This window comes from Bufo bufo, chromosome 8 (assembly GCF_905171765.1).
Source record: "Bufo bufo chromosome 8, aBufBuf1.1, whole genome shotgun sequence".
Taxonomy (NCBI): domain Eukaryota; kingdom Metazoa; phylum Chordata; class Amphibia; order Anura; family Bufonidae; genus Bufo; species Bufo bufo.
This window is the reverse complement of record NC_053396.1, coordinates 20,749,302-20,776,815: the sequence shown is the minus strand read 5'-3', so window position 1 is coordinate 20,776,815 and position 27,514 is coordinate 20,749,302. Positions and strand designations below refer to the sequence as shown.

Genomic DNA, 27,514 nt, shown 5'->3' with positions numbered 1-27,514 from the left:
GGGAGAATTATTACTACTAGGGGGTATTATGGGGAGCTTTACTACTACTGGGGGGCTATGAGGAACATGATTACTAGTATGGGCACTATGGGGGCATTATTACTACTAAGTGTGATCTGGCAGAGAATTATTTCTATTGGTGGGATTTTGGGGAGCACTGTTACTTTGGGGGGCACCCTGCCACAGTATCAGCTTAGCACAATTATTTTTGGGGGACATTATCTTTATACTATTAGTGTCTGGGCAGTTATTCTTTAGAGCACTGTGTGCCAATAATTGTTGAAGGGAGCACTATCTGTGTGGTAGTAGTATTTCCAGGGGGACTGTTTCTGCAGTATAGTATTGGGGGCACTATCTGTGTGGTAGTAGTATTTCCAGGGGGACTGTTTCTGCAGTATAGTATTGGGGGCACTATCTGTGTGGTAGTAGTATTTCCAGGGGGACTGTTTCTGCAGTATAGTATCGGGGGCACAGCGGTATCAGTATTGGGGGCACTATCTGTGTGGTAGTAGTATTCCCAGGGGTACTGTTTCTGCAGTATAGTATTGGGGGTGGCAGGAAAGGGGTGTCCAGAAGATGTGAAGATGATGGAGATGTGGGAAACTAATGTCTGTTTCTCAATCTCTGCAGAGACGGGAGATGGCTGAAAAATCATCATGGCGGTCTGGTGTGAATGGAGAAGATGAGGCAAGAGAACGTCTACAACAAAGGTGACATCACCAAAATGATATGCAACTGAGGGGCTCCGATATGTTCCTGACTGGAAGATATTGGCTAAGTTCTCAGCTTTTAACATCAGCTTGAGGTATTAGCTAGTATTGTCAGTTGTGTATCATTTTGGTGCATTTTCTGCAATGATTTTTGTATTTATATATTTTTTCATCTGCACAATGTATCATTTTGTGTGCATGCGGTCCGCCCCGGCATCCTCCATTGTACGCATTGTTTGCTGGGGATTGCCGTTATCTGCGGAGGAACTGCTCCCCCGGTTATAGACGCGCTACAGTGTCTGGAGCATTTCCACCCGTTGAGGCCACTTTTTTCAGTGAGTTTTTAGATACAGCCTAACCAACAGGAACACAACCTTCGGGGTTCCCACTACACCCACCCATCCATAGGCTTGGTCTTCTGGACCAGAGGTGAGTAACCTTGGTCAGGTATGTATGTATGAGTGTGGTTGGAAACCCAAGCATCACATGGAGAGAACATGCAGATTTCACGAGGAACGTAAAAAGGTTGTCCAGTTATCACAATTCATTTTGTAGAACGGTTCCTCAACTAGAAGCCAATTGCAAGGTGCCCCGCTGCAGCTCCTCCCCAGCGATCAGCTCCAATTTGTGGTGATAGCCAGTAACAAGTGTTCAATATCTCTTCAGCGCCCCCAATGGTGAAGTGAAGCATTACACAGCTTCCAGTAAAAGCAATGAGAAGTCCACGTAATTCACAGACATCCCAGGTCCTCCAAAACAAGAGACGCTCTTTACACTCCCTCTCCACTCAGTATCCTGATCAAGGGACGTCCCTCTATTAACGAGGCCGTCGCCATTGCTCTCGTTGCACCCAAGCTCCGCTCCTATCTGTGGTCAGCCGCTCCCTGGCTGCTTTGCCACTGCCAGGCCTGGTCAATCAAAGCAGCCAAGGAGGGGCTGGCCGCAGAAATGAGCAGGGCTTTGGGTGCACCAAGAGCAACGGTGATGCCCTCATTGCACCCAAGGCCTAATTTGCATATTAAGAAAAAAGTATCATAACCTGGGAACGGAGCCTCGGATCAACAAAAGAAAAACAGCATTTTAATCAGGGGATAGGGAGGTCGTTGGTGACAGATTACCTTTAGGGTACAGGCACACGTTCAGGATTCATGTTCGGAGAATCCGCAGGTGTTCGCAGGCAAATCCGTATCAATTGGTGCGAATTTGTATGTGGATTTGGTGCAGGTCAAAATCCGCATTGTGTGCATTGAGAATTTCAAAGTCTCATAGAAAACAATGTACATGACCTACGGTGCGGATTTTCCGCACGTAATCCTGATCGTGTGCCTTTAGCCTTAAGCTCCACCATGATGAAATATTTCTCCCAGCTCCCTGTTTAGGCAAGAACCATACTTCTATAACAACAGGGATCCCCAACCTGCGCCCCCACCAGCTGTTGCAAAACTACAACTCCCAACATGCCGCCTGGACAGCCCTACAGCTATTGGGGCATGCTGGAAGTTGTAGTTTTGCAACAGCTGGGAGGCCCCAGGTTGAGCATCCCTGTTATATAAGGTGCCCACCATTCCACCTCTCGTTTTTTTAAGACACCCTTTGGACAATTAAACCAGTGAACCGATTTTGACATTTTTCCTTGGCGCCCGTTTTCATACATCTCCTATACAAAAACACCTCCAGTTTGTATGGGTCACCAAAGCAGATGACCATCGCCTTATAGGACTGGTTCCAGTGATTGATGCAGTCAGCTCTGGGGGGAAAGTTGCGACCCTACATTCACATAGTACACACCCACATACGACAGAGGGGTGGACGTGGTGGACCCCCTATTCATAGGCTTTATAGGGCATCACGTAAAAAGGAAAGGTTTGGAGAGAGTTAAAACTTTTTACTGTCGCTGCATTTTCTACATTAGAGGTCCCCGAGAGGCCACGTCGCAGCTCTAATGCGGATGTAATGCAGTAACCAAGAGGTTATGTCCAATTCCCGGAACAGCCAGATACAAAAAACATCTAAATGGACCACTAGGAACCGTACTTACGGACACTCGGCTTCCCGTCTGGGATCTGATCTTGTTAATGATCTCCATTTGTAACGCCGGGGTTGACAGCGATCATTCTAGAAGCTGGGAGAAATAGAAATTCAATGGTTCCTCAAGATCCATCACATGGAAAGAAGAGGGACTCAAGGAAGACACTAGAAGAATAAAATGAGACGTGTCCTCATCTTGAGGTTAAGAGAGAACAGGTTAGAAATCGCTGGGTGGTCGTTGTCAGCTATGAAGGTCATGGTTGGCCCATCCGGTGAATCCAGGTTGGTCAAGCAAAGCTGGTTTAGCAAGGGTTACATATGCCAGAAAGAGGATCAAATGTCAAAACAGTCAAGAACCTTGCAGAAGATCCATGTGAAGATGATCTGAGGTGGAGAGGGTGGGGCTGCAGGTAAAGGGAGACCCAGGTGAAAGGCAGAAATCAGCATGGAGGTTCCTGCCCGAGTCAGGTTGCCAAGTGACAGTTCAGCTTTGTTGTGGATCCCCTGTGTCTGACGATGTGCAACGGCTCCGCCAGCGTCGTTTCATACAGAAAGCAAAGGGTGCAAAGTCCCAGTATACTGACTCATACGTTTGCTCCCATCATCAGGCAGCTCAGTGGTGAAGACCACCGTCATCCACTGCTTTCAGTAAAGGGTCAAATCTGCAAGGAAGCTACACGATCATGTTGATTTCATACATAGACCCCAGTGAGCTGCCACAGACGAGCAATATGTCCAGCCAAGCTACTACTACACAATGCCATCACATTCCAGCAGGTCCAGCTCCGTTGACCACCCACGGACACGCAGAATGACGTTTCCCCTTTAGAGGCCATAGGTAGCATTACATGGCGGTCATCCAAACAACGGTCGGAGAAAGAAATGCTTGGCCTGGTCTGCTTAAAGGGCATCTGTCAGCAGTTTTGTACCTATGACACTGGCTGACCTGTTACATGTGCACTTGGCAGCTGAAGGAATCTGTGTTGGTCCCATGTTCATGATGCATATGTTATACTATAGGCAAATGAGCCTCTAGGAGCAAGGGGGGAGTTGCCGTTGCACCTAGAGGCTCTGCTCTCTCTGCAACTGCTGCACTTTGATTGACAGGTCCAGGCAGTGTGAATGTGATCACACCTGGCAGAGCCTCTAGGTGTAATGCTATAGTCCCACTCTCCGTTTAGCTACATTGAATGCAGTTTCCTGGTGTCCGCACCAAGAATGGACATTTTTAGTGCGGTCTGGAAAACCACATGTATTAAAAAAAAAATAATAAAAAAAACGCCCCGCCCACGGACCGGGATCGACTGCCATTGAAAACAATGGGAAGAGGTTTCAGCGTGGCGTCTCTGCCATGTAAACCCCGTGTACGTATTCCCGTAAGTATTTATACTCCCAGACCTCCTCTTTAGATGCAGTGAATATAGAGGCTCCTGCCTTAAAAAAAAAAAAAAAAAATTGGGGTTCACAATGCACCCCTGGGAGCCGCAGAATACATTGACACACAATGAACCATCCTGTCAAATATTAGTCGTGACGAGGATGGAAAATCCTATTGTATAGCTCCTGTTCGTCCCTCGCTCACAGTAAGACGCGGGCAGGACCTGTAAACGTTTCTCCCCCGGGACGCTATAACCCTGGCTCTATTTACAGCAATCAGCGTGCAAATAGGCGCAGTGATCGCTCCCCGTACCAAAGGGACGCACTGGGAGCCTCGTTAATGACGTCTTGGCTGTACGGCATAATGCAGGTCTACCGTTAACCCTTTGTGCAGTTCCGCATGATGCAACGGGTGAAGCATGAATTTCCTTCAGATTTGCATCTTCCTAGCACATCACATATGGTACCTGTCGATCAGTCACAGCAGAGAGGTAATAAGCAAGCACGGGGGCCCCCAAAACATGGAACGGGGGGTCACGCACCATCAGCGGGGGCTTGCTCCGTGTGTCCTACTTTTTCCGGAATCCGTAGCCATCCTTGACTGCACGTCACCCCAGTGTAGAGGCGGACCCCCTTATATACAGGAGGACATGTGTACAGAAAAGCTTGGTTTGTCGCAGTTTTTGGAGGTGCCAGATTGCGGGCACAATGGCTGGAACCATACGGGCGATATTTTGTCTGAATGAGGCAAAAATAGGTATTATGGGGTCCCATAGCAAAATTCAAGATAAGCCCCACTAAGATCTATGTATTCCTATTTTAAACCCAAAATTTGGATTCTTTTTTATAAAACAGGTGTATTGGTGAGCTGTGGTTTACTCAGCTGTATGTAATCCACCACTAGGGGGTGCTAACTGCCATATGTCATAATCTGTACGCACTGAGCTCCCCCTGGTGGCTGCTGCAGGTGAGCACTTTGGCATGTCAGGAGTTGCATGCCCTGCCTTTACGGTAGGTACACCACTGGTCATGAACCCCCCCAGGAGTTAATATCGGAGACTCAGGTCTGCTAACCCACCATGTATAGCTCATTACAGACCACAGATGCCCACTCCAGACGTCCGTGCTTTAGATATGGATCCACATATAACATGGAATCTCCCCACAGTACTATGACCCTGTAAAAAAAAAAAAAAAAAAAAAAAAAAAAAGAACCTTAGATCCTAGCAGTAGAGTGGGTCGTGCTGAATAGCCAATCGATTTGGACCTCAGGAAATAGGGTGTCCACAGTCATTGCCGAGCTTTCCCTTTAAGAGTGGAAGCAGCTGCAGAAAATTCCCCATATTGATCTGGACCTCCAGTTACTGCTATAAAACTTAACATGGAGACGTTGCCATAGATCAGACATTGCGTGTAATTCCACGAAACACCTGAGGGGGAGCTAAAGCGATAGACAAGAGCAGGAGCCATGCATTTCTACGAAGCCCGGGTGACTCTGTGACACAACGACAGTCCTGGTCCTGCTATACATGGCTGATGTGCTTAGCGCACAGAATATTGGGAGGAAAATAAATAAGGAACATAAAATATCTATATATACCCGCAATATATAAGAATCCTTTATTAACAAATGCATTGGTTGCTACATTTCCCTTCATGGTATTTCAGTGGTCGGAACACAGAGAGGGGGAAATAACAGCTATATCCTAATGCTGCCTATTAATTCACTAGGGACCGACGTCATCTGTGGGGCACAATTATTTTCAATTAAAGGGAATGTTGCCAGGAAATTCACCGGCACATTGTCTTGTAGGGCTAGCTCAGGCGAATGTAATGATACTTTTCACTGAACGATCCGTTGCTTCATTCTGGGGGAAAAAAAGGTGCTTTTAATTTTTAATCCACAGTGAAATGAGAAGTAAAGTGCACTGAGGGCGGGCCCAAGACACTCGGTGCACCCTGGCTCGTCCTGCTTCCTCTGCTACGTGAGATGACTCTGCAAGAACCTGGTCCAGTCAATCAAGACGGAAAGGGAGAAGCTGGAAGAGAAAGCAAGAGGAGCCAAAGTGCACAGAGCGGTTTGGGTCGGTGCACTTAACTGCTCATTTGCATATAGATTTATTAAAAGTCCTTTCTTCCAGAATGAAACAGATCGAAAGTTAGCATTACAGTCAGCTGAGCTTGTCCCTTCTTCGATGCATTTTAATACCTAATCAATAACGTATGTATTATACAATAACCAATGTGCTATTCCTGTCCAATAACTGCACGAGGGCTTCTATCAGGGTCCATAAGCATCATAAACAGTCATCTGAGGGCAAAGGCAGATCTTTATCTCCGAAAAAGAAAAATCTTAAATCTGCACCGGTCATAACACAGTTCAGCCACCAGGTGGCGGTATTTATCAGAGCATTATAATGGAGAGGAATAGAATCCCATGATGTGCAGTTCTGCTGTCATCAGGGGGGGTGGAAACGGTTGCAGCTGATATCAGTCACATAAAAAGGGTCCAGTAACCAGCGCACGTCTTCACTGGGACTTATTTTTCGGACTCCGACTTTTCCACATGATATACGTTACAAAGACACCTGAGAGAAGAGATAAAAACATGTCATTGCTGTGTATATGGAGCCGCATCTACACGTCGGGCGATCTGTTCGTAATGGAAAACTGACTTTATTTAAACAGGAAAACCTCTAAGACACAATGTAATGGAGCACGGCTGGTGGCTGCCCTGTGACCGGTCCCAATAGGAGTAACGCCTGACCGTTAGCTGCCTCCAGCTGTTGTGTAACTACAATGCCCAGGATGCCTCCTCTCAGGCCCCAGAAGTGAATGGAGCATGCTGGAGGTTGTAGTTGTACAACGGTGCTGACCCCTGATCTCGTGTGTAGAGGGGTGACCCAACGGCAGATGTCAGTGGAAGTATAAGGGTGGGGCAGTTGGACTTCAACATGTACAATCCTTCACGCTAGGCAGCTGCTTTCTCCCCTCTCCCCATTCAGAGCACATGTATGGGGTGGTCAGAAGGCAGGGTTTCTGGCCAACACCACTGGCAACAGGGTAACCCCACAAATTTAGCTCTCTCCTGTGTAATCAGTCCGAGAAGACAAATACCCTACAACTGATTATAGACTACAGCAGCCAGGCCCGGCCATTATTTAGCGGTAGGCAAGCAACGTGAAAATGATTTAAAGGGAGTCTCTTATTACTTTATATGCAAATTAATGAGCCAAAGGCGCTGTCCCAAGGGCTAACCGTCCTTCCACTTCCATCTACACTGAGCTTCGTTTGTACCTTCTGCGTCTTTCCTTCAGCTCTCTAAGGGCTCATGCACACAAACATATTTCCTTATCGCTCTGTTTTTTTTCTTTTTTTGCGGACCGTAGCCGGAACCATTCACTTTAATGGGTCCGCAAAAACAACGGAAGGTACTCTGTGTGCATTCCGTATTTCTGTTCCACAAAAAAGTTGTGCATGTCCTATTATTCAAGTCAACGGGTCCGCAAAAAATACGGAACACACGCACATGTCGTCCGTATTTTGAAGATCCATACTGTAGAAATGCTATGCCCAGCCCATACTGCTCATGTGTTTGGTGATTAATAAGTTACTGTTTCCGATCCGCAAAAAACGAATCGCATACAGAAACCATACGGATACGTTTTGTGGAATAACGGAACGGAAGAGAACTTAAATCAGAGAATAAAAAAAAAGAAAAAAATCAGATACGGAACGGATCCGTAAAAAATGTACTGCAAAACAACAACGGTCGTGTGCATGAGCCCTAAGTCAGCAAGCCTCTAGAAGATATCCTGCGCAGGCGCACTGCTGGACCCGTTTTGCACCTGTGCGGTCAGTAACCCTCTGTTGGCAGCGGTGTCATCGGGTTCACTGCATATGCACAGGCCTGTGTACTGACTGCACAGGCACGCAACAAGTCCAGCAGTACGCCTGCGCAGGATTTCCTCTAGTAATGTCGACAGCCAAAAGGAGTGGATAGAAGATGCAGAGGAGACGAACGAGGCCCAGTGTAGACGGGGTATCTATGGACTGTTATGGTGGGCACCGCCCCTTTGGCTCTTTTCACCTGATTTGCATACAGTGTATGTCACCTACAGGGCACCGGGAACTGTTTAATACGTGAAAAGGCGTTAACAGGCTCCCTTAGGCGCCAACAGTAAATGTATAGTCACACTGGTAACCTGGGGTCCGGCCAGCCCTGGCATACGACGCGACTCACCCATGAGAAGGAGGAGAATGAGCCCCGCCAACAGGGGCAGCAGCACAGCGTACTCGCGGGGAAGGAAGAAGGAATGAATCACATGGTCGCTGTCAATGAACGGCTGGAAAGAGAGAAGAGGAGGCGGCATTAACAACTGAACGGCTCCCTGCACCGATGGGTGACATCACAGCGCAGGTGCCCATGTGTATGGGGGTGTCGTGACCCCAGGGGACCAGGGAAAGAAGGATCGGCCATGTTGGGTTTCAGGGAGATAAGTGCTACTGGTTGGCATCAGCTTATTCTCTTGACCCCATTGAAAACACGCGCACACTTGGCCGAGCAGGTCTACGGGGTCGTCGGGCAACAAGCAGTTAAAGTGTTTGGGCAAATATATTGGTTTTCCCATATATTTTTGTCACCCACTGTTTATAAAGGGCACCCTACTCTGCCGGCATGTGGCACTCTGCTCGCACTTCCGCAGCATATCCTCTCTACGTCTGAACGTTATCGACTCTGTGGTTCGATTCTGCATTTTTCAAGATCTCCGCTTCCTGTCGGTGAATGGGGAAATTCCTATTTTATAGCCACAGGTTGAAAACCCGCCTCAGCTGAATGCACTCCCATGTGGACATACTGCAGAAAACGTGTATTACAGTGAATTCACGTATCACGTACAATATTAGTGAATGAGATTTAACCCCTTATTTATTTATTTTTTTTCAGTTTTTGCCATTCCATCCTTTTTTTTCCATTGATAGGGGGCCTAGGTTTATGCAGGAGAAATGACATTGTTTTGTGGTTCCGTTTGAGAGTACACCTGAAATACGTTGTCATTTGTATATATTTTTTTGCTTCGTAAATAAAAAAAATTATTTTTAAATTTTTTTTTTTTTTTACTTTACTGTTTGCACTGTACATATTCCACCCTGAATGAGTTGTTCAGGTTATGGATTCCTAATTTTTGGATTTTTTTTTGCTCTAAGTATGCACAATAAATAGTATTATGTCAAATAATCATTTGTTGAAAGCTTTTTTGTTCTTAATTTTAAATTCCATTTTTATTACATAAAAATATTTTATATTATTTTGTATATATTATTCTTTATAGATTTTTCCATATTTTTAAGGAATGACAGTCCACATAATTACTTTATACTGATAATGTATTAGCGTCCTGCTGTATGCCAATACATTAATCTCTAGGCCACAGGCAGGGCAACACTGATGTGCAGGATAAGAGCTCATGCACACGGCCCTGCCAGTATTGCGGCCTGCGATATATATGGGCACCGGCCGTGTGCGCACCGTATCACTTGAATGGGTCCGCAATCCAGAAGAGACGGAGCGGAGTCATGGAGCGGAAGCAGTGCAGAGCACTTCTGTGGCATTTCGGTCCGTGACTTCGCACCGCAAAAAAAATAGAGAGCGCTGTTTTTTTTTTTGCAGTGCGGATGAACCGCGGACTTGTTCAAGTTAGATATGTCTGCATCCGTCAGCACAGGCCACGCGGACGGTGCCCGCGCATTGGGGACTGCGGTCTCCCATGCACGGCACAGGCGGCATACGTTTGTGTGCATGGGCCCTTAATAAACTCACTGTCCAGGGGCCCTTTTAGGTCCCCAGAGCTGACTGCAGAGGGCTTTCCCAGCCTCCGATAAGATCATTGGGACCCAATCAGTGCGGCGAATCTGAGATCATGCTGACGTCATAGACTGGTTTTAAGGGGTTTTCAGCGGGCTCCCGGCCGCTCGCCAAGCACAGCGCCATACATTGTATAGTGGCTGTGCTTGGTATTGCAGCTCAGCCGCATTCACTGAGCTGCAATTATGCCTGTGACCGATGATGTCACATGGCCAAGAAAGAAGCCGCGGCGCTCACGGAGCACCAGTCGTCTTCTAACAGCTAATCAGCTGGGGTCCTGTCTGTCGGACCCCCGTCAATCTGATATTGATGACCTATTCTGAGGATAGGTCGTCAGTATGTATTACCGGATAACCCTTTTAAGGGGTTAAAGATTTTTTATTTTTTATAAAAACACTCATGCCCTATCCATCCTAGTGCTCGGCCATCTCCTTCAGTCCGGCAGACGTGAATGAAGCAGTGGTCATGCATGTGCACGACTTTGGGGACCCCCTTTCTCGGGATTGTGACCACTGCAGCCAATCACTGACCTCAGCAGTATACAGCACAACACCAGCGATTGGCTGCAGTGGTCATAAGAACAGGAACAGATTGGAGATGGAAAACATTGGTATGTAACGGGTTAAACTCAATGGCCATGCTTGACGGATAATATCTCCACCAGGGGCATGGGGGGCTTCCTGCTACGATGTCAAATCCACTGAGGCGTCAAGTCACATGACCACAGCAGCCAATCATGGCATGGCACTGCAACTTCACTCACGCTGACGTCCAATGGAGTCTAACGCGTTCGCATGATCTGCGCATCCCTACGGCCAGAACTGTAGGAAAAGCAGAATGCTGGGAGTTGTAGTGCATAAAAAGGAGTCGTCCTGTCTGAGCATGCTCATAAAGCGAACTTGTGTTTTAAGTTCGGGTTATCGAAGAATCGCGTTATGGATTCCGCTACCACGGACCGTAACGGAATTTAGAATCCATAACGCGATTCTTCGATGACGCCGAAAGTTCGCTCAACACTACTCATAAAGCCTCAGCCTAACAGCATTCTGGGACTTGTAGTACATTTGACTACATAAGTATCCATTCTTCTGCCCACTGTAGCATGCTGGGAGTTGTAGTGCATAAACAGCTGGGTATCCACAGACTGTCTGGGCACGCTGGGACATGTAGTTCTACCCAGCCCAAGGGTGCAGGGGCTCCTTGGGTCCCGCACAGTGCTGTGAGTGCAGGACTTACCAGGCAGATGACCCATACAGTGTAATACAGGAAGAGCGCAGAGCTAAACGCCACCAGCCCGGCCCCGGCCAAGCGGTCACTCCCGGTCGCCTGCAACAAAACACAGACAATTACCGATAACCGTATAATAGAGCACGTCCCGTACTCCATCACCCCGCTCCCGGCTCACCATGCTGAGACGTCACTCACTCCCCATACTTCCGGGTTACTACGCTAGCCAATCAAAAGACGCGCTTGGCGCAAAGGCTCTTGGAGATTGTAGTTCTGTCCTCCGCTCGTATGTGACGCAGAGGCTTGGAACGAACCAAAATGACGCCAGGCGGGGGGAGGGTTTGTGTATAGTAGGTTGGGAAAAATCAGTATGTGCTCCGTACTTTATCTATAGTGACATATGCTTTACTTATTTTTTTTAGAATAGCTACTTTTTCTGGTTATACAATTGTTATGTCCTATATACTGGTTAAATAGAAGGAAAAACAAAAGCTCCGCCCTCAACTTGTTTAACCACGCCCATATGTTGTCAGTACCCACCAATAGTGTCATCGGCAGTGCCCCCATAACAGTGACAGTCACAACACCCCCATAACTGTGTCATCCGCAGTGCTCCATAACAGTGACAGTCACAACACCCCCATAACTGTGTCATCCGCAGTGCCCCCATAACAGTGACAGTCACAACACCCCCATAACTGTGTCATCCGCAGTGCCCCCATAACAGTGACAGTCACAACACCCCCATAACTGTGTCATCCGCAGTGCCCATAACAGTGACAGTCACAACACCCCCATAACTGTGTCATCCGCAGTGCCCCCATAACAGTGACAGTCACAACACCCCCATAACTGTGTCATCCGCAGTGCTCCATAACAGTGACAGTCACAACACCCCCATAACTGTGTCATCCGCAGTGCTCCCATAACAGTGACAGTCACAAGGTCTTGTAACAGTTTCATCCAGAATGTCCTATGGAGTGTCATACTAATCATAACACTCCCAGCGTCCCCATAACAGTGTCAGTCACAAAACCTCCATACACAGTGCCCCCGCAACAGTGACAGTCACAGTGCACTGTAATAGTGTCATCCACATCCGGAGATGCGGTGCGGAACGGAAGCACGGAACAGAACTCCACGGAAGCACTATGGAGTGCTTCCGTGGGGTTCCGTTCCGTGCTTCCGTTCCGCAAAAAAATAGAACTTGTTCCATCTTATTGCGGAACGGACAGATCGCGGACCCCATTCAAGTGATTGGGTCCACGATCCGCATGCGGCTGCCCCACGGTCGGTGCCTGTGCATTGCAGACCGCAATCTGCGGTCCGCAGCACGGGCCCGGCCAGCACACGGTCGTGTGCAAGAGGCCTTAGGCCTCATGCACACGACCGTTGTGTGTTTTGCGGTGCACAAATTGCGGATCTGCAAAACACGGATGGCGTCCGTGTGGACAGCCATTGATATAACTGCCTATTCTTGTCCGCAAAATGGACAAGAATAGGACAGGTTATATTCTTTTTGCGGACCACGGAACTGAGCAACGGATGCGGACAGCACACGGAGTGCTGTCCGCATCTTTTGCGGCCCCATTGAAGTGAATGGGTCCGCATCCAAGCCGCAAAAACTGCGGCTCGGATGCGGACCAAAACAACGGTCGTGTACATGAGGCCTTACAAAGAGATGCGGGTTACACCCTGGGCCAGCTTGCTGATGGTTTCCAGGCAGCAAAAAAATAGATATTTTTTTATAATGCAGAGTAAATACAAACTAAAAAGTGAGTGAAAACAGCAGCAAAGATAAGGAGAATACATCGTAAAGACTAGATTTGATATTTTCAAAATTTAAGTAAAAAAAATGTGACCCTCTCAGTGACAACGTGACTCTAGACAACAACCCAGGGACTGATGACTGACATTAGGGGGAAGTTCTCTCTCGTGCAGTTTTCGTCACTCCAGATTGACGATCCTAAACCCTATCAGTCCACGCACTTCCAAAATAAAGGCTAAAAATAGGAAGATAGGAAAAAGTGCAAAAAATGCTGTTGCCTAGCAACACGAGTGGAGGGAGATGGTGGGGGTGATGGTATTATTAGGCATGTCCTGGAGCATTGCTGAATCAGTATGGAAATAAGCATTACTATTTGGCACATTTTAGGTTGTTTAAGCATTTTTTTTTTTTCTTTTGCCAAGTATTAAATTCATTTTTGGTCAAATAGAAGCCCTAAGGTTTTGTTCACATCAGCGTCAGAGCGTCCATATGGCAGCGCTATTTTTACCTCCGCCGAAGCTGACGGACCTAATTACAAGTAAACGTTGTAGTTTGGAAATTTGGGCCACACCCCCGAAACCCACCCAGAACTGTCAATTTACATAAGCCTCGCACCTTTGAAGCCAGTGATAGCACAAATTTGCCAGGACAGTCCCTACAAATTCGGGATCATTGGCATCTATGCGTCACGTGCTGCTGGTGATGCCCCCATACACATGCCTGCTTGTCTGTGTTTTCTGCGTAGAGAGGGAAATAAGCTGCCGCCGCACCGCTTTGGCATTGGCTTATCTGCTGTGGGAAGAAAGGATTGGGCATGTTGAAATCTAATCTGCCTGATCCTTCTCTTCTCAGACATCTGCCACTGGGGGTGGGGAAGAGTTGGGAGATCCTGATATGAGCACCTTTTAAAGGAGTAAGGTGTACTAATAAGATATGCAGGGCCTGCGCCTGCGCAGTGTAATATCCATTCACTACTTATGAGACTTCCAAAAATAGCTGAGTGATCACGCTCGGATCAGAAGTCCCATAGCAGTGAATGGAGAGCGAGCCGCGCAAGCATGCCCACTATGGTGGGTAATGGAGGGTGGCCGCTCATGCACCTTTCACTTTGGGGCCCCCGTTCTGAAGTCAGGAGCAGTCCCAGAGGTGGGATATTGATATGCCATAAATGTCCCAGATGAGAATACCCCTCCAGGGTCCCTGAGTGTCAGATGCCATGGTAAATGAGGATCAGACATGTTAGATTTAACATGTCCAATCATTTATTGTGGAGGGAGATAACCGGCTGATTTTGTTTTAGAGGTGACTTGCGGCAAAACTTCTTCCCCTTCCACGACACGTAAACCAGTTTTAAAAAAGGGGGTGCGGTGTCAAGAGGGAAGGCCGGCAGGCCCGTCTCATTTATAATTTTCTACACCAGTTTTTGGCGTAGAAAATGATCTAAATCTACGCCAGCAAGGGCGCTGTCGTTGATTTAAGACAGTGGATGCGCCTAAGCCCGACGCCTCTACATAACTTAGGCACATCAAGCGCCAGCGCAGGATTATCAAGACCGGCATCTAAAACACCAGTCTTAATAAATGACCCCATACGTTTATTAGATGACCGACACATAAGCTTCCCCTGCGCCATCGTTGCTGACTCTGAAATCTTGTGCCTGTGCCGACCGGTCTACATTCGGCGCATGCGCATGTACCGAACTTAGGCCACTTGCAGACAAGCGTGTCTGGGTGCGTTGCGAATGCGTTCAGTTAAAAATGCGATTTCGCAGGCATCACGACCGCGTTCAGTTCAGTTTTTATCGCGCGGGTGCAATGCGATTTAATGCGTTTTGCACGCAGCTTCATTCACTTCTATGGGGCCAGCGTTGCGTGAAAATTGCAGAATATAGAACCTGCTGCGATTTTCACGCAACGCAAAGAGTGATGCGTGAAAACCAACGCACATGTAAGGAGCCCCATTAAAATGAATGGGTCCGGATTCCGTGCGGGCGCAATGCGTTTTTCATCACGCATTGCACCCGCGCACAATACTCGCTCGTGTGAAAGGGGCCTTAGACAGATTGACTCAGGCGCAAGATTTAAGGGGCAGCAGCGATGGCGCAGGGTAAGCCTGGCCGTTTTAAGCAACCATGAGGGGGGGGGGGGGGGCACTGGGCGGCAATGCTGTGTGAAAACATCCAGCGCTGGGTAGGGCAGCCATTATTTCTCATCTCTAGTGGTGACGGCCCTGATCAGGTTCCTGTTTTGCTGAAATCCAGATTTTAATGACCGCATGGAGAACTAGTGTTGTCACTCCCTGGTTGTAGCTGCTGTTGCTAGGCAACGCTCCGCTGCTTGGCAAACGGCAGGGCCAGAAAGTGATTCATTGAAGGGAATAATTTTGAATGGAAAATTCTGGTGGTTAGTGGAGTTCCCCTTAAAAAATTTTGGTAAAGGAGATTAATAGCAGAACAGGCGCCCTCAGGTACAGTGCACACAGAAAGATACCTGCAGTTTATTCTCCTGTCACAGTATACATGATGGGGAAGATTTGTCAAAACTGGTGTAAAGGAAAACTGGCTTAGTTGCCCAAAGCAACCAATCAGATTCCACCTTTCATTTTCCAAATGAGCTGCGAAAAATGAAAGCTGGAATCTGATTGGTTGCTATGGGCAACTTAGCCAGTTTTACACCAGTTTTGATAAATGTTCCCACATATTTTGGGGATTTTTCAGTTCCAGACGCAGCTTTCTAATAGTAGGTCTACAGTCACAACCTGACCATTATGTGTATTTCTGGTCACGCAGGCTGTGTGATTGTCGCCTGTCATCTCCTTACACCGCACCTATTCATCTTACTTCCCTGTAATTTTAGAAGAATTTCACAAGTTCCCTTTATGAGGAGGTCAAAAATAAACATGAAAGAGGCTTTTTTATTTAGACGTGTCACAAGATTTTGGGCTCGGAAGAGACAATATGAGGAGCGTGACGCCCAGGGACATGTATAAACAGCTCCTTTAGTTTGACACCTGATTGTTTATACATGTTCCTGGTCACCCGTGCCCAAAATAGTCCCGAAATCTAATTTTAACCAAATTTCGACGCTAAGGGGCTTGGCCTGGCCTAAGAAAAGGAAACAAAAGGTTATGTGTGGAAACCTAGCTTAGTTGCCCATAGCAACCAATCAGATTCCACCTTTCATTTTCCAAAGGAGGTCTGAAAAATGAAAGGTGGAATCTGATTGGTTGCTAAGTCACTTTCCTCTTTCTGATGTGTATTCACCGCTACAGAGAAAATCTACAGCAGAATTTGACCCCCAGTGTGGATTTTAATTAAAGGGGTTGTCAAGGATTAGAAATAGATGGCAGATTTTTTTCTATGAACAGCTCCACCCCTGTCTACAGGTTGTGTCTGAAATTGCAGCTGGGCTCCATTGGAGTCAATAGAGCTGAGCTGCAATACCGCATACAACCTGTGGACGGGGGTGGTGCTGTTTTTGGAAGAAAGCAGTCATGTTTTTATAATCCTGGACTTAAAGGGATTGTATCATCTCATATATTAGGGACATATCGCTAGAATATACCCCCAATGTCTGATAGGTGTGGGTCCCACCTCTCTATCTCTAGAACGGAGCCCGCAAAGTGACGGAGAGTGGACCACTCATGTGTGGCCTTCCTCCATTCATTTCTAGTGCCGAAAATAGCTGCACTTGTCTCATTGAAATCAATGGGAAGCACACTGCGCAAGTGCTGCCACCACTCTATTCACTTCTGTAGGGTTTACGGAAATAGCCAAGCCAGCGCTCGACTATTTTCGGCAGTCCCATAGAAATGAATAGAGGGCGGCTGCGCATGCGCGGTGCACCCTCATTCACTTTGTGGGCTCCGTTCTAAGGATAGGTACAGGTCCCAGAGGTGGAGCCCACACCTGTCAGACATTGGGGGCATATCCTGGCGATATCCCCCCACAATGTATCAAATGATACAACCCCTTTAAGTACACAGCAGGCCAATTTACGCTGCGGATTTCACTCTTTGCGATGCGTTAAGTAAAATCCACCAGCAACAGAAAAGTCCCTGTAATGATGCGCTAGCAGCAGAAGCCGTAATAAAGGTCAGCCACAGATGCCATCATAGCAGTTGGCATGGAAGCAGACATCCCCCATTAGTGCCAGCCACAAATGTCCACATAATGGCGCCAGACCCTCCCAATCCCCATATATTCCAGCCACATATGCCCCCCATAAAAGGCCAGCCATAAATGTCCAAATAATGCCGCCATATATTCCAACCACATATTCCCCCATAAAAGGCCAGCCACCAATTTCCACAGAATGCCGCCATATATTTTAGCCACAGATGCCCCCATAAAAGCCCAGCCACGTGCTTACCGGGATGAATTTAAAACTGCCCCCAGACCTCCTCCCTGACAGTATAGTGTGAATACGGGCTGGGTCCATTTGTACTATTTGTCACCTACGTGCTGCGTGCTGCTACCTCGATCCTCAGTTATGGCTACAGGATGCATTTTGCTTCTTTTATGCTTAGGACTAGTTTTGGGGGACCCCAACGGATGCATGAAAGTGAACCCCTGCAAGTGCCTGATGAAGGACGGCTCGGGGGTCGTCAATCTGGCTGCGTTAGGAGACATGGAGGGTTTTCTGATACGGGACAGGAAGGTGCAACGTGAAGTGGAAGGGAAAAGAATAGAACAGTCGGTGACCTTCAGCCCGTGCCACCCTTTCACCGAACCCATGGCGCTTCTGAACTGCTCCCATGTGGCGGTGTGTGTCGTGTCCAGGTAATGTACCGCCAAGGGGGTGTAGAATTTGTGATCTATAGTGTATGGAAATTCAGATCCAGTGCATTGATTTGGGGACTGGTAGCTGCAGGAGGGATAGGTGGGTTACTTTACACATACACACCGATATAGCAGCATATATGGTATATACATTGTACTGACATATGCCTATGGCCTCATGCACACGACCGTTGTTGTATTCCGTTCCGCAAAATGGGGTTCCGTTGTTCCGTGATCCGTGATCCGTTTTTGTTTCTGTGTGTCTTCCTTGATTTTTGGAGGATCACCAGACATGAAAAGTGAAAAAAAAAATCTAAGTCAAGTTTGCCTTGCAAATGATAGGAAAAAAAACGGACGTGGACGCGAATGACAATCTTGTGTGGCTCCGTGTTTTTTCACGGACCCATTGACTTGAATGGGTCCGCGAAGCGTTGTCCGTGAAAAAAATAGGACAGGTCCTATTTTTTTGACGGACTGGAAACACTGACGCGGATGACAAACGGTGCATTATCTGAGTTTTCAACGGACCCATTGAAAGTCAATGGGTCCGCAGAAAATCACGGAAAACGGAACAACGGACACGGAACACAACAACGGTCGTGTGCATGAGGCCTATGACTGATATAACCACTTTCCTCTGATTCCTATAGGCCCCATACATCAATGATCTCTGCATACAATTAATTACTAGCAGAGCCAACGACACCGTCTATAAACCCCGTAAAATGATTAAAATTACTAATATTTTGTACATTGTTATGACTAGTGAGCTCAATACATAATATTGAATGATTGTTTGCTACAATGTATCAGTGCAGGTAAAATGTATCAGTCTGGAGGCCTTTTAAAGGGGGTTTCCGGGAAATTAAAGGGGTTATCCGACCCCTGAAATGCCCCTCCCCCCCATATGCCAGGGCCCCTCACACACAATGTACTTACCTCGCTCCCCGTCACCGCCTGCCATTGGCTGCCCCCCTTCCCCCGATGCCGGATGTTTTTATTCGCGCGACAGGGCGGTCATGCGGGCTCCAGAAGCGTCGCGGGTGCTGGGGAGCCAGGTAAGTACATTGTGTGTGAGGGGCCCGGGTATATGGGGGAGCATTTCAGGGGTTGGATAACCCCTTTAAATATTGATGACCCATTCCCTTTGATTTTCTGAAATATACGCATCAAATCCGCCGCATGTGAATATTCCAGTGCGGTATACTACATTACAAGGGTGATTTTCAGCTAGTAATGCTTCATTCATTAGCAGCAAGCAGAGATCTTAAAAACCTCAAGGTTGTCTGTCTCTTAAACATACAATGATTAAGCTGAACTCGTCTCTATTTTTATATTTGAACACATTTTTCAGAATTTGATTCTTGATTTTTCCACGCAGAGATCTAGAGGCGAAAGGAAGTGCCCCCCAGTACACGGGATTCGGGAAGCATGACGGCAATGAGTTCATTTACAGCAACGAGAGCAAAATGTTGTCGGTCACATACAGAGGTAAGTCGTGTAAGACCCAAAATGCGGAGATTTATACAGAACTGTATGAAGTGTATATTTAAAGGGGAACTCCTATGTGGAGATTGATTAACTGATTATGTGTTTCTGGTGGTTTAGCTGCAGGTAGTCATTAATCACTCTATTCTTACAGTAATGGAAATGATGTATACTTGCACTGAGTTTTAACACAGCATTCATTAAGAAGAAGCAGAGCTGCAGTGTAAAGCATGGGGACGAGCAGCGACACAGGCACAGACTATACAGATTTGTAGCAGGTTCGCTGCTTCCATCTTAGAGATCATTAGAGAGGACATGTTGTGGATACAGTAGGGGCGCTGTGTGACTTCAGGAGGCTTGATGTCATCATAGTAGTAGATAAAGAAGGTGAAAGTGATGCAAAAAAAATGACACTAGAAGATTGGATGAATATTTCCACAGCTGGCCATACACATTAGATTAATATCCACCAAGCCAGGTCAGCAGACTATCTGATGTGTAAGGGGTTGTCCCGACCCCTTTTTATTCTCTACCCTCGCTCCATTTAGAACACATGCATGCTCAGCCGAGGTACAGGTGGGGCCCCGTGCACATCTGCAGGAGCACATCTCCAAGTTCGTACAGAACTGAGGGGTTAGGGGACATGGTACATGCAGTTTTTTTGTGCGGATAATCCACAGTGTAATGCAGGATCGGCTGAGTAGATGAGATTTTTAAAAATCTCATGTACATGGTGCAGAAATTTTCTGCGGTGCGGATTTTGACATTTTCTGCTTGTCAATTGGTTGTATGGATTTATAGTGCAGATTCTACCCTTTGCTATGCAAAGAGATGTGGGGCAAGTCTGCATCAAAATCCACGTCAAATTCTGCAAGTAACGCATCTGGATTTTGGAGATGAATTTGGCATGGAAACGCATCTAAAACTGCTTCGAAAAAAATCCACATAAAACTAGACTGCTGTGTGCATGTACCTTTATACTGCTGTGTGCATGTGCCCCTACACTGCTGTGTGCATGTACCTTTATACTGCTGTGTGCATGTGCCCCTATACTGCTGTGTGCATGTACCTTTATACTGCTGTGTGCATGTACCTTTATACTGCTGTGTGCATGGACCCTTATACTGCTGTGTGCATGTACTCTTATACTGCTGTATGCATGTACCCTTATATTGCTGTGTGCATGTACCCTTTACTGCTGTGTGCATGTACCTTTATGCTGCTGTGTGCATATGCCCCTATACTGCTGTGTGCCCTTGTACTGCTGTGTGCATGGACCCTTATAATGCTATGTGCATGTAACCTTATACTGCTGTGTGCATGTGCCCCTATACTGCTGTGTGCATGGACCCATATGCTGCTGTGTACATGTACCCTCATACTGTTGTGTACATATACCCTTATACTGTTGTGTGCATGTACCCTTATAGTGCTGTGTGCATGTACTCATATTGCTTTGTTCATGGACCCTTATACTGCTGTGTGCATGTGCCCCTATACTGCTGTGTGCATGGACCCTTATACTGCTGTGTGCATGGACCCTTATACTGCTGTGTTCATGTACCCTTATACTGCTGTGTGCATGTACCTCAATACTGCTGTGTACATGTAGCCTTATATTGTTGTATGCATGTACCCTTATACTGCTGTGCGCATGTACCTCAATACTGCTGTGTACATGGACCCTTATACTGCTGTGTGCATGGACCCTTATATTGTTGTGTGCATGTACCCTTATACTGCTGTGTGCATGTACCCTTATACTGCTGTGTGCATGGACCCTTATACTGCTGTGCGCATGTACCTCAATACTGCTGTGTACATGGACCCTTATACTGCTGTGTGCATGGACCCTTATATTGTTGTGTGCATGTACCCTTATACTGCTGTGTGCATGTACCCTTATACTGCTGTGTGCATGGACCCTTATACTGCTGTGTGCATGTAACCTTATACTGCTGTGTGCATGTACCCTTATACTGCTGTGTGCATGTACCCTTATACTGCTGTGTGCATGTACCCTTATACTGCTGTGTTCATGTACCCTTATACTTCTGTGTTCATGTACCCTTATACTGCTGTGTGCATGGACCCTTATACTGCTGTGTGCATGGACCCTTATACTGCTGTGTGCATGTACCCTTATACTGCGGTGTGCATGTACCCTTATACTGCTGTGTGCATGTAACCTTATACTGCTGTGTTCATGTACCCTTATACTTCTGTGTTCATGTACCCTTATACTGCTGTGTGCATGGACCCTTATACTGCTGTGTGCATGGACCCTTATACTGCTGTGTGCATGTACCCTTATACTGCTGTGTTCATGGACCCTTATACTGCTGTGTTCATGGACCCTTATACTGCTGTGTGCATGTAACCTTATACTGCTGTGTGCATGTACCCTTATACTGCTGTGTTCATGGACCCTTATACTGCTGTGTGCATGTACCCTTATACTGCTGTGTGCATGGACCCTTATATTGTTGTGTGCATGTACCCTTATACTGCTGTGTGCATGTACCCTTATACTGCTGTGTGCATGGACCCTTATACTGCTGTGTGCATGTAACCTTATACTGCTGTGTTCATGGACCCTTATACTGCTGTGTGCATGTAACCTTATACTGCTGTGTGCATGTAACCTTATACTGCTGTGTGCATGGACCCTTATACTTCTGTGTTCATGTACCCTTATACTGCTGTGTGCATGTACCCTTATACTACTGTGTGCATGGACCCTTATACTGCTGTGTGCATGTACCCTTATACTGCTGTGTGCATGTAACCTTATACTGCTGTGTTCATGGACCCTTATACTGCGGTGTGCATGTACCCTTATACTGCTGTGTGCATGTACCCTTATACTGCTGTGTGCATGTACCCTTATACTGCTGTGTTCATGTACCCTTATACTTCTGTGTTCATGTACCCTTATACTGCTGTGTGCATGGACCCTTATACTGCTGTGTGCATGGACCCTTATACTGCTGTGTGCATGTACCCTTATACTGCTGTGTTCATGGACCCTTATACTGCTGTGTTCATGGACCCTTATACTGCTGTGTGCATGTAACCTTATACTGCTGTGTGCATGTACCCTTATACTGCTGTGTTCATGGACCCTTATACTGCTGTGTGCATGTACCCTTATACTGCTGTGTGCATGGACCCTTATATTGTTGTGTGCATGTACCCTTATACTGCTGTGTGCATGTACCCTTATACTGCTGTGTGCATGGACCCTTATACTGCTGTGTGCATGTAACCTTATACTGCTGTGTTCATGGACCCTTATACTGCTGTGTGCATGGACCCTTATATTGTTGTGTGCATGTACCCTTATACTGCTGTGTGCATGTACCCTTATACTGCTGTGTGCATGGACCCTTATACTGCTGTGTGCATGTAACCTTATACTGCTGTGTTCATGGACCCTTATACTGCTGTGTGCATGTAACCTTATACTGCTGTGTGCATGTAACCTTATACTGCTGTGTTCATGGACCCTTATACTGCTGTGTTCATGGACCCTTATACTGCTGTGTGCATGTACCCTTATACTGCTGTGTGCATGTAACCTTATACTGCTGTGTTCATGGACCCTTATACTGCTGTGTTCATGTACCCTTATACTGCTGTGTGCATGTAACCTTATACTGCTGTGTTCATGGACCCTTATACTGCTGTGTTCATGTACCTTTATACTGCTGTGTGCATGTATCCGTATACTGCTGTGTGCATGTACCTTTATACTGCTGTGTGCATGTATCCGTAAACTGCTGTGTGCATGTACCTTTATACTGCTGTGTGCATGTGCCCCTATACTGCTGTGTGCATGGACCCTTATACTGCTGTGTGCATGTATTCATACTGCTGTGTTCATGGACCCTTATACTGCTGTGTTCATGGACCCTTATACTGCTGTGTGCATGTAACCTTATACTGCTGTGTGCATGTACCCTTATACTGCTGTGTGCATGTACCCTTATACTGCTGTGTTCATGTACCTTATACTGCTGTGCGCATGTACCCTTATACTGCTGTGTGCATGGACCCTTATACTGCTGTGTGCATGTATTCATACTGCTGTGTTCATGGACCCTTATACTGCTGTGTTCATGGACCCTTATACTGCTGTGTGCATGTAACCTTATACTGCTGTGTGCATGTACCCTTATACTGCTGTGTTCATGTAACCTTATACTGCTGTGTGCATGTACCCTTATACTGCTGTGTGCATGTACCCTTATACTGCTGTGTGCATGTACCCTTATACTGCTGTGTTCATGTACCTTATACTGCGGTGTGCATGTAACCTTATACTGCTGTGTTCATGGACCCTTATACTGCTGTGTGCATGTAACCTTATACTGCTGTGTGCATGGACCCATATGCTGTTGTGTACATGTACCCTTATACTGTTGTGTGCATGTACTCTTAGACTGATGTGTGCATGTAACCTTATACTGCTGTGTGCATGTACCCTTATACTGCTGTGTTCATGGACCTTTATACTGCTGTGTGCATGGACCCTTATACTGCTGTGTTCATGGACCCTTATACTGCTGTGTGCATGTAACCTTATACTGCTGTGTGCATGGACCCATATGCTGTTGTGTACATGTACCCTTATACTGTTGTGTGCATGTACTCTTAGACTGATGTGTGCATGTAACCTTATACTGCTGTGTGCATGTACCTCACTAATGCTGTGTGCATGTACCTCAATACTGCTGTGTTCATGTAACCTTATACTGCTGTGTTCATGGACCTTTATACTGCTGTGTGCATGTACCCTTATACTGCGGTGTGCATGTAACCTTATACTGCTGTGTTCATGTACCCTTATACTGCGGTGTGCATGTACCCTTATACTGCTGTGTGCATGTACCCTTATACTGCTGTGTGCATGTAACCTTATACTGCTGTGTGCATGTACCCTTATACTGCTGTGTGCATGTACCCTTATACTGCTGTGTGCATGTACCCTTATACTGCGGTGTGCATGTAACCTTATAATGCTGTGTGCATGGACCCTTATACTGCTGTGTGCATGGACCCTTATACTGCTGTGTGCATGTAACCTTATACTGCTGTGTTCATGGACCCTTATACTGCTGTGTTCATGGACCCTTATACTGCTGTGTGCATGTACCCTTATACTACTGTGTGCATGTAACCTTATACTGCTGTGTTCATGTACCCTTATACTGCGGTGTGCATGTACCCTTATACTGCTGTGTGCATGTAACCTTATACTGCTGTGTTCATGTACCCTTATACTGCGGTGTGCATGTACCCTTATACTGCTGTGTGCATGTAACCTTATACTGCTGTGTGCATGTACCCTTATACTGCTGTGTGCATGTACCCTTATACTGCTGTGTGCATGTACCCTTATACTGCGGTGTGCATGTAACCTTATAATGCTGTGTGCATGGACCCTTATACTGCTGTGTGCATGTACCCTTATACTGCTGTGTGCATGTAACCTTAAACTGCTGTGTTCATGGACCCTTATACTTCTGTGTTCATGGACCCTTATACTGCTGTGTTCATGTACCTCAATACTGCTGTGTTCATGGACCCTTATACTGCTGTGTGCATGTAACCTTATTTCATGGACCCTTATACTGCTGTGTTCATGGACCCTTATACTGCTGTGTGCATGGACCCTTATACTACTGTGTGCATGTAACCTTATACTGCTGTGTTCATGTACCCTTATACTGCGGTGTGCATGTACCCTTATACTGCTGTGTGCATGTAACCTTATACTGCTGTGTTCATGGACCCTTATACTGCTGTGTGCATGTAACCTTATACTGCTGTGTTCATGTACCCTTATACTGCGGTGTGCATGTACCCTTATACTGCTGTGTGCATGTACCCTTATACTGCGGTGTGCATGTAACCTTATAATGCTGTGTGCATGGACCCTTATACTGCTGTGTGCATGTACCCTTATACTGCTGTGTGCATGTAACCTTAAACTGCTGTGTTCATGGACCCTTATACTGCTGTGTTCATGTACCTCAATACTGCTGTGTTCATGGACCCTTATACTGCTGTGTGCATGTAACCTTATTTCATGGACCCTTATACTGCTGTGTTCATGGACCCTTATACTGCTGTGTTCATGGACCCTTATACTGCTGTGTGCATGGACCCTTATACTGCTGTGTGCATGAGCCTTTAAGGCTATGGCCAGTCAGCTGGTGTAGGCAGACACCATGACACTCCTAGGCGTTGGGTGCAGCTGCCCGTTATGTGGCTGCCTCCTCTGCTCATGTCTCATGCCCGCTCTCATTCTAATTACATGGCGAAGAGTTTCCAGAATTGATGAAGCATCTTGACTCATCAGTCCTCACTTATTACATGTCCTGCCAGCCCGACAGGGTGGTAAACGCTACAAGATTTGCTTCGTGTTCTGCTGGAAAAAAAAGTGAACATTGAGATCCAGGGATCATCTGTGACTGTGTAATTCCTTCAGATGCCACAATGCAGATTAAGACATGATTATGAGGATTTCTTTAGGTAATGCCCGCCTGTATTTAAAGGAGCTTATCATATTATTCCTACAGGAAACAGAGGGGATATTGTGCCAGAAACGTCTGAAGGATAGATGAGCATTGGTGCTAAGGAGGGTGCTTGATGTGGCTGGGACTAACACACTGCCCAGCTTATGCGTTCCTGCCCCAGCCCTCTTGACCATGAAAGCTTAGAAGTGTCTTAAAACACCTATCTGTAAAGGACGAGTTCTACAATGTCTACGTAGTACCCTGGAGCAAGGGTACTTTGGAGTACTTTGTCCCTATTGCTATTAGCTCATTACTTAGTGCACTTTGACGGGTTAACTTGCACTGTGATTTAGGCTACATGCACACGACTGTATGTGTTTTGCGGTCCGCAAAAAAAAACGGATGACATCCGTATGCCATCCGTTTTTTTTTTTGCGGATCCATTGTAACAATGCTTAAAACGGACAAGAATAGGACATGTTCTATTTTATTTTGCGGGGGCTACGGAACAGACATACTGAGGCGGACTGATGAATGGGTCCGCTTCCTATCCGCAAAAAAAACCCTGAATGGACACGGAAACAAACAACGTTCGTGTGCATGTAGCCTTATGCTGTTTGCATTTATACTGTTTTATATTGATGAACTGCATTTTATATGTTTATGGTAATATATTCTGTTCATTTGCACTGTGGAAAGGGTTAATACACAGCCAGCTAATACTGAGAGACTTTGGGACTTTCTGTATATGCACTGAGAACTTAGAAATCTTCCACAGCTACTGTAAAGGACTATGAAAAGTTTTGGAGGGAGAAAACAAGTACACTGACCTTCTGACTGTCTGGTTTAGCTCTGTTGTTTACATCTGAAGACTTTATGTCTGGAAAAACTGCTTAGTCATTCTCATAGACTTGTATTGCAACTCTATGCAAGTCTATAACAGACTGAAATTGCCACATTGTTTCTGTTTAGGCTGTGCTTCTCCGCTCCACCAATGGGGATGACCTGTCCTAAGGATACGACATCAGTAGCTGATCAGTGGGAGTCCGACTCCATGCACTGATGCTTATTAGCTGTTTGAAGGGGCAGCAGCACTCTGACATGTTCTGTACATTGTATAGTGGCTATGCTTGGTATTGCAGATTAATCCTGTTCATTTGAATGGGACTGAGCTGCACAAAGGTGATGTGACCGATGGACATGACGTCACTGACTAAGCGCACTCACCTGACCACAGCGGCCCCTTCCCACAGCTGATCAGCTCGGATGCCGGGAGTCGGACCCCCACCAATCAGATATTGATAACCTGAGGATAGATCATCAATCTTGTACCCTTTTTAAGAGCATCTGTCAGCAGTTTTGTACCTATGACACTGGCTGACCTGTTACATGTGCGCTTGGCAGCTGAAGGCATCTGTGTTGGTCCCGTGTTCATATGTGCCCGCATTGCTGAGAAAAATTTGGTTTTAATATATGCAAATGAGCCTCTAGGAGCAACGGGGGCGTTGCCGTTACACCTAGAGGCTCAGCTCTCTCTGCAACCACCGCTCCCTCTGCACTTTGATTGACAGGGCCAGGCAGTGAAAACATCATAACGTGTCAAAGTGGAGAAGGTGAGGCAGTTGCAGAGAGAGCAGAGCCTCTAGGTGTAACAGCAGCCTTCAGCACTCCAGCTGTTGTCACCCTACAACTCCCAGCATGCTCCATTCATTTCTATGGGAGTTCTGAGAAGAGCAGAGCAATTAT

At 46.6% G+C, this 27,514-nt stretch overlaps 2 protein-coding genes across 3 annotated transcripts in view; one reads left to right on the top strand and one right to left on the bottom strand.

Annotated features, from left to right (window-relative positions):
• Nucleotides 1-27,514, top strand: part of LOC120977186 — a 41,164-nt gene that overhangs the window by 9,646 nt on the left and 4,004 nt on the right. The window contains exons 2-3 of the mRNA XM_040404990.1: nucleotides 17,504-17,756; nucleotides 19,138-19,247. Of these exons, the coding sequence (XP_040260924.1) occupies nucleotides 17,533-17,756; nucleotides 19,138-19,247 (334 nt within the window). The 5' untranslated portion in view covers nucleotides 17,504-17,532. The remainder of the gene's footprint in view (nucleotides 1-17,503; nucleotides 17,757-19,137; nucleotides 19,248-27,514) is intronic.
• On the bottom strand, nucleotides 5,719-11,474 carry DPM2 (dolichyl-phosphate mannosyltransferase subunit 2, regulatory). 2 transcript variants are annotated; one of them, XM_040404992.1, is made up of 4 exons: nucleotides 11,387-11,474; nucleotides 11,218-11,307; nucleotides 8,359-8,461; nucleotides 5,719-6,703 (listed from the first exon to the last, which is right to left on the bottom strand). In XM_040404992.1, exons 1-4 carry the CDS (start codon nucleotides 11,387-11,389, stop codon nucleotides 6,645-6,647), a joined length of 255 nt encoding a protein of 84 aa, XP_040260926.1. In that variant the 5' UTR covers nucleotides 11,390-11,474; the 3' UTR covers nucleotides 5,719-6,644. The 2 variants fall into 2 exon arrangements, with proteins under 2 accessions (XP_040260926.1, XP_040260925.1); XM_040404991.1 differs by lacking the exon at nucleotides 11,387-11,474 and having other exon boundaries at nucleotides 11,218-11,380.

Excerpts from the sequence above, each read along its gene's own strand:
- DPM2 (XM_040404991.1), bottom strand. The coding sequence starts at position 11,367 with ATGGAGTACGGGACGTGCTCTATTATACGGTTATCGGTAATTGTCTGT. Across the intron at positions 8,462-11,217 it reads CTGTATGGGTCATCTGCCTG|CCGTTCATTGACAGCGACCA; the intron begins GTAAGTCCTGCA and ends CTCTCTTTCCAG. Across the intron at positions 6,704-8,358 it reads CATTCTCCTCCTTCTCATGG|GTGTCTTTGTAACGTATATC; the intron begins GTGAGTCGCGTC and ends CTCTTCTCTCAG.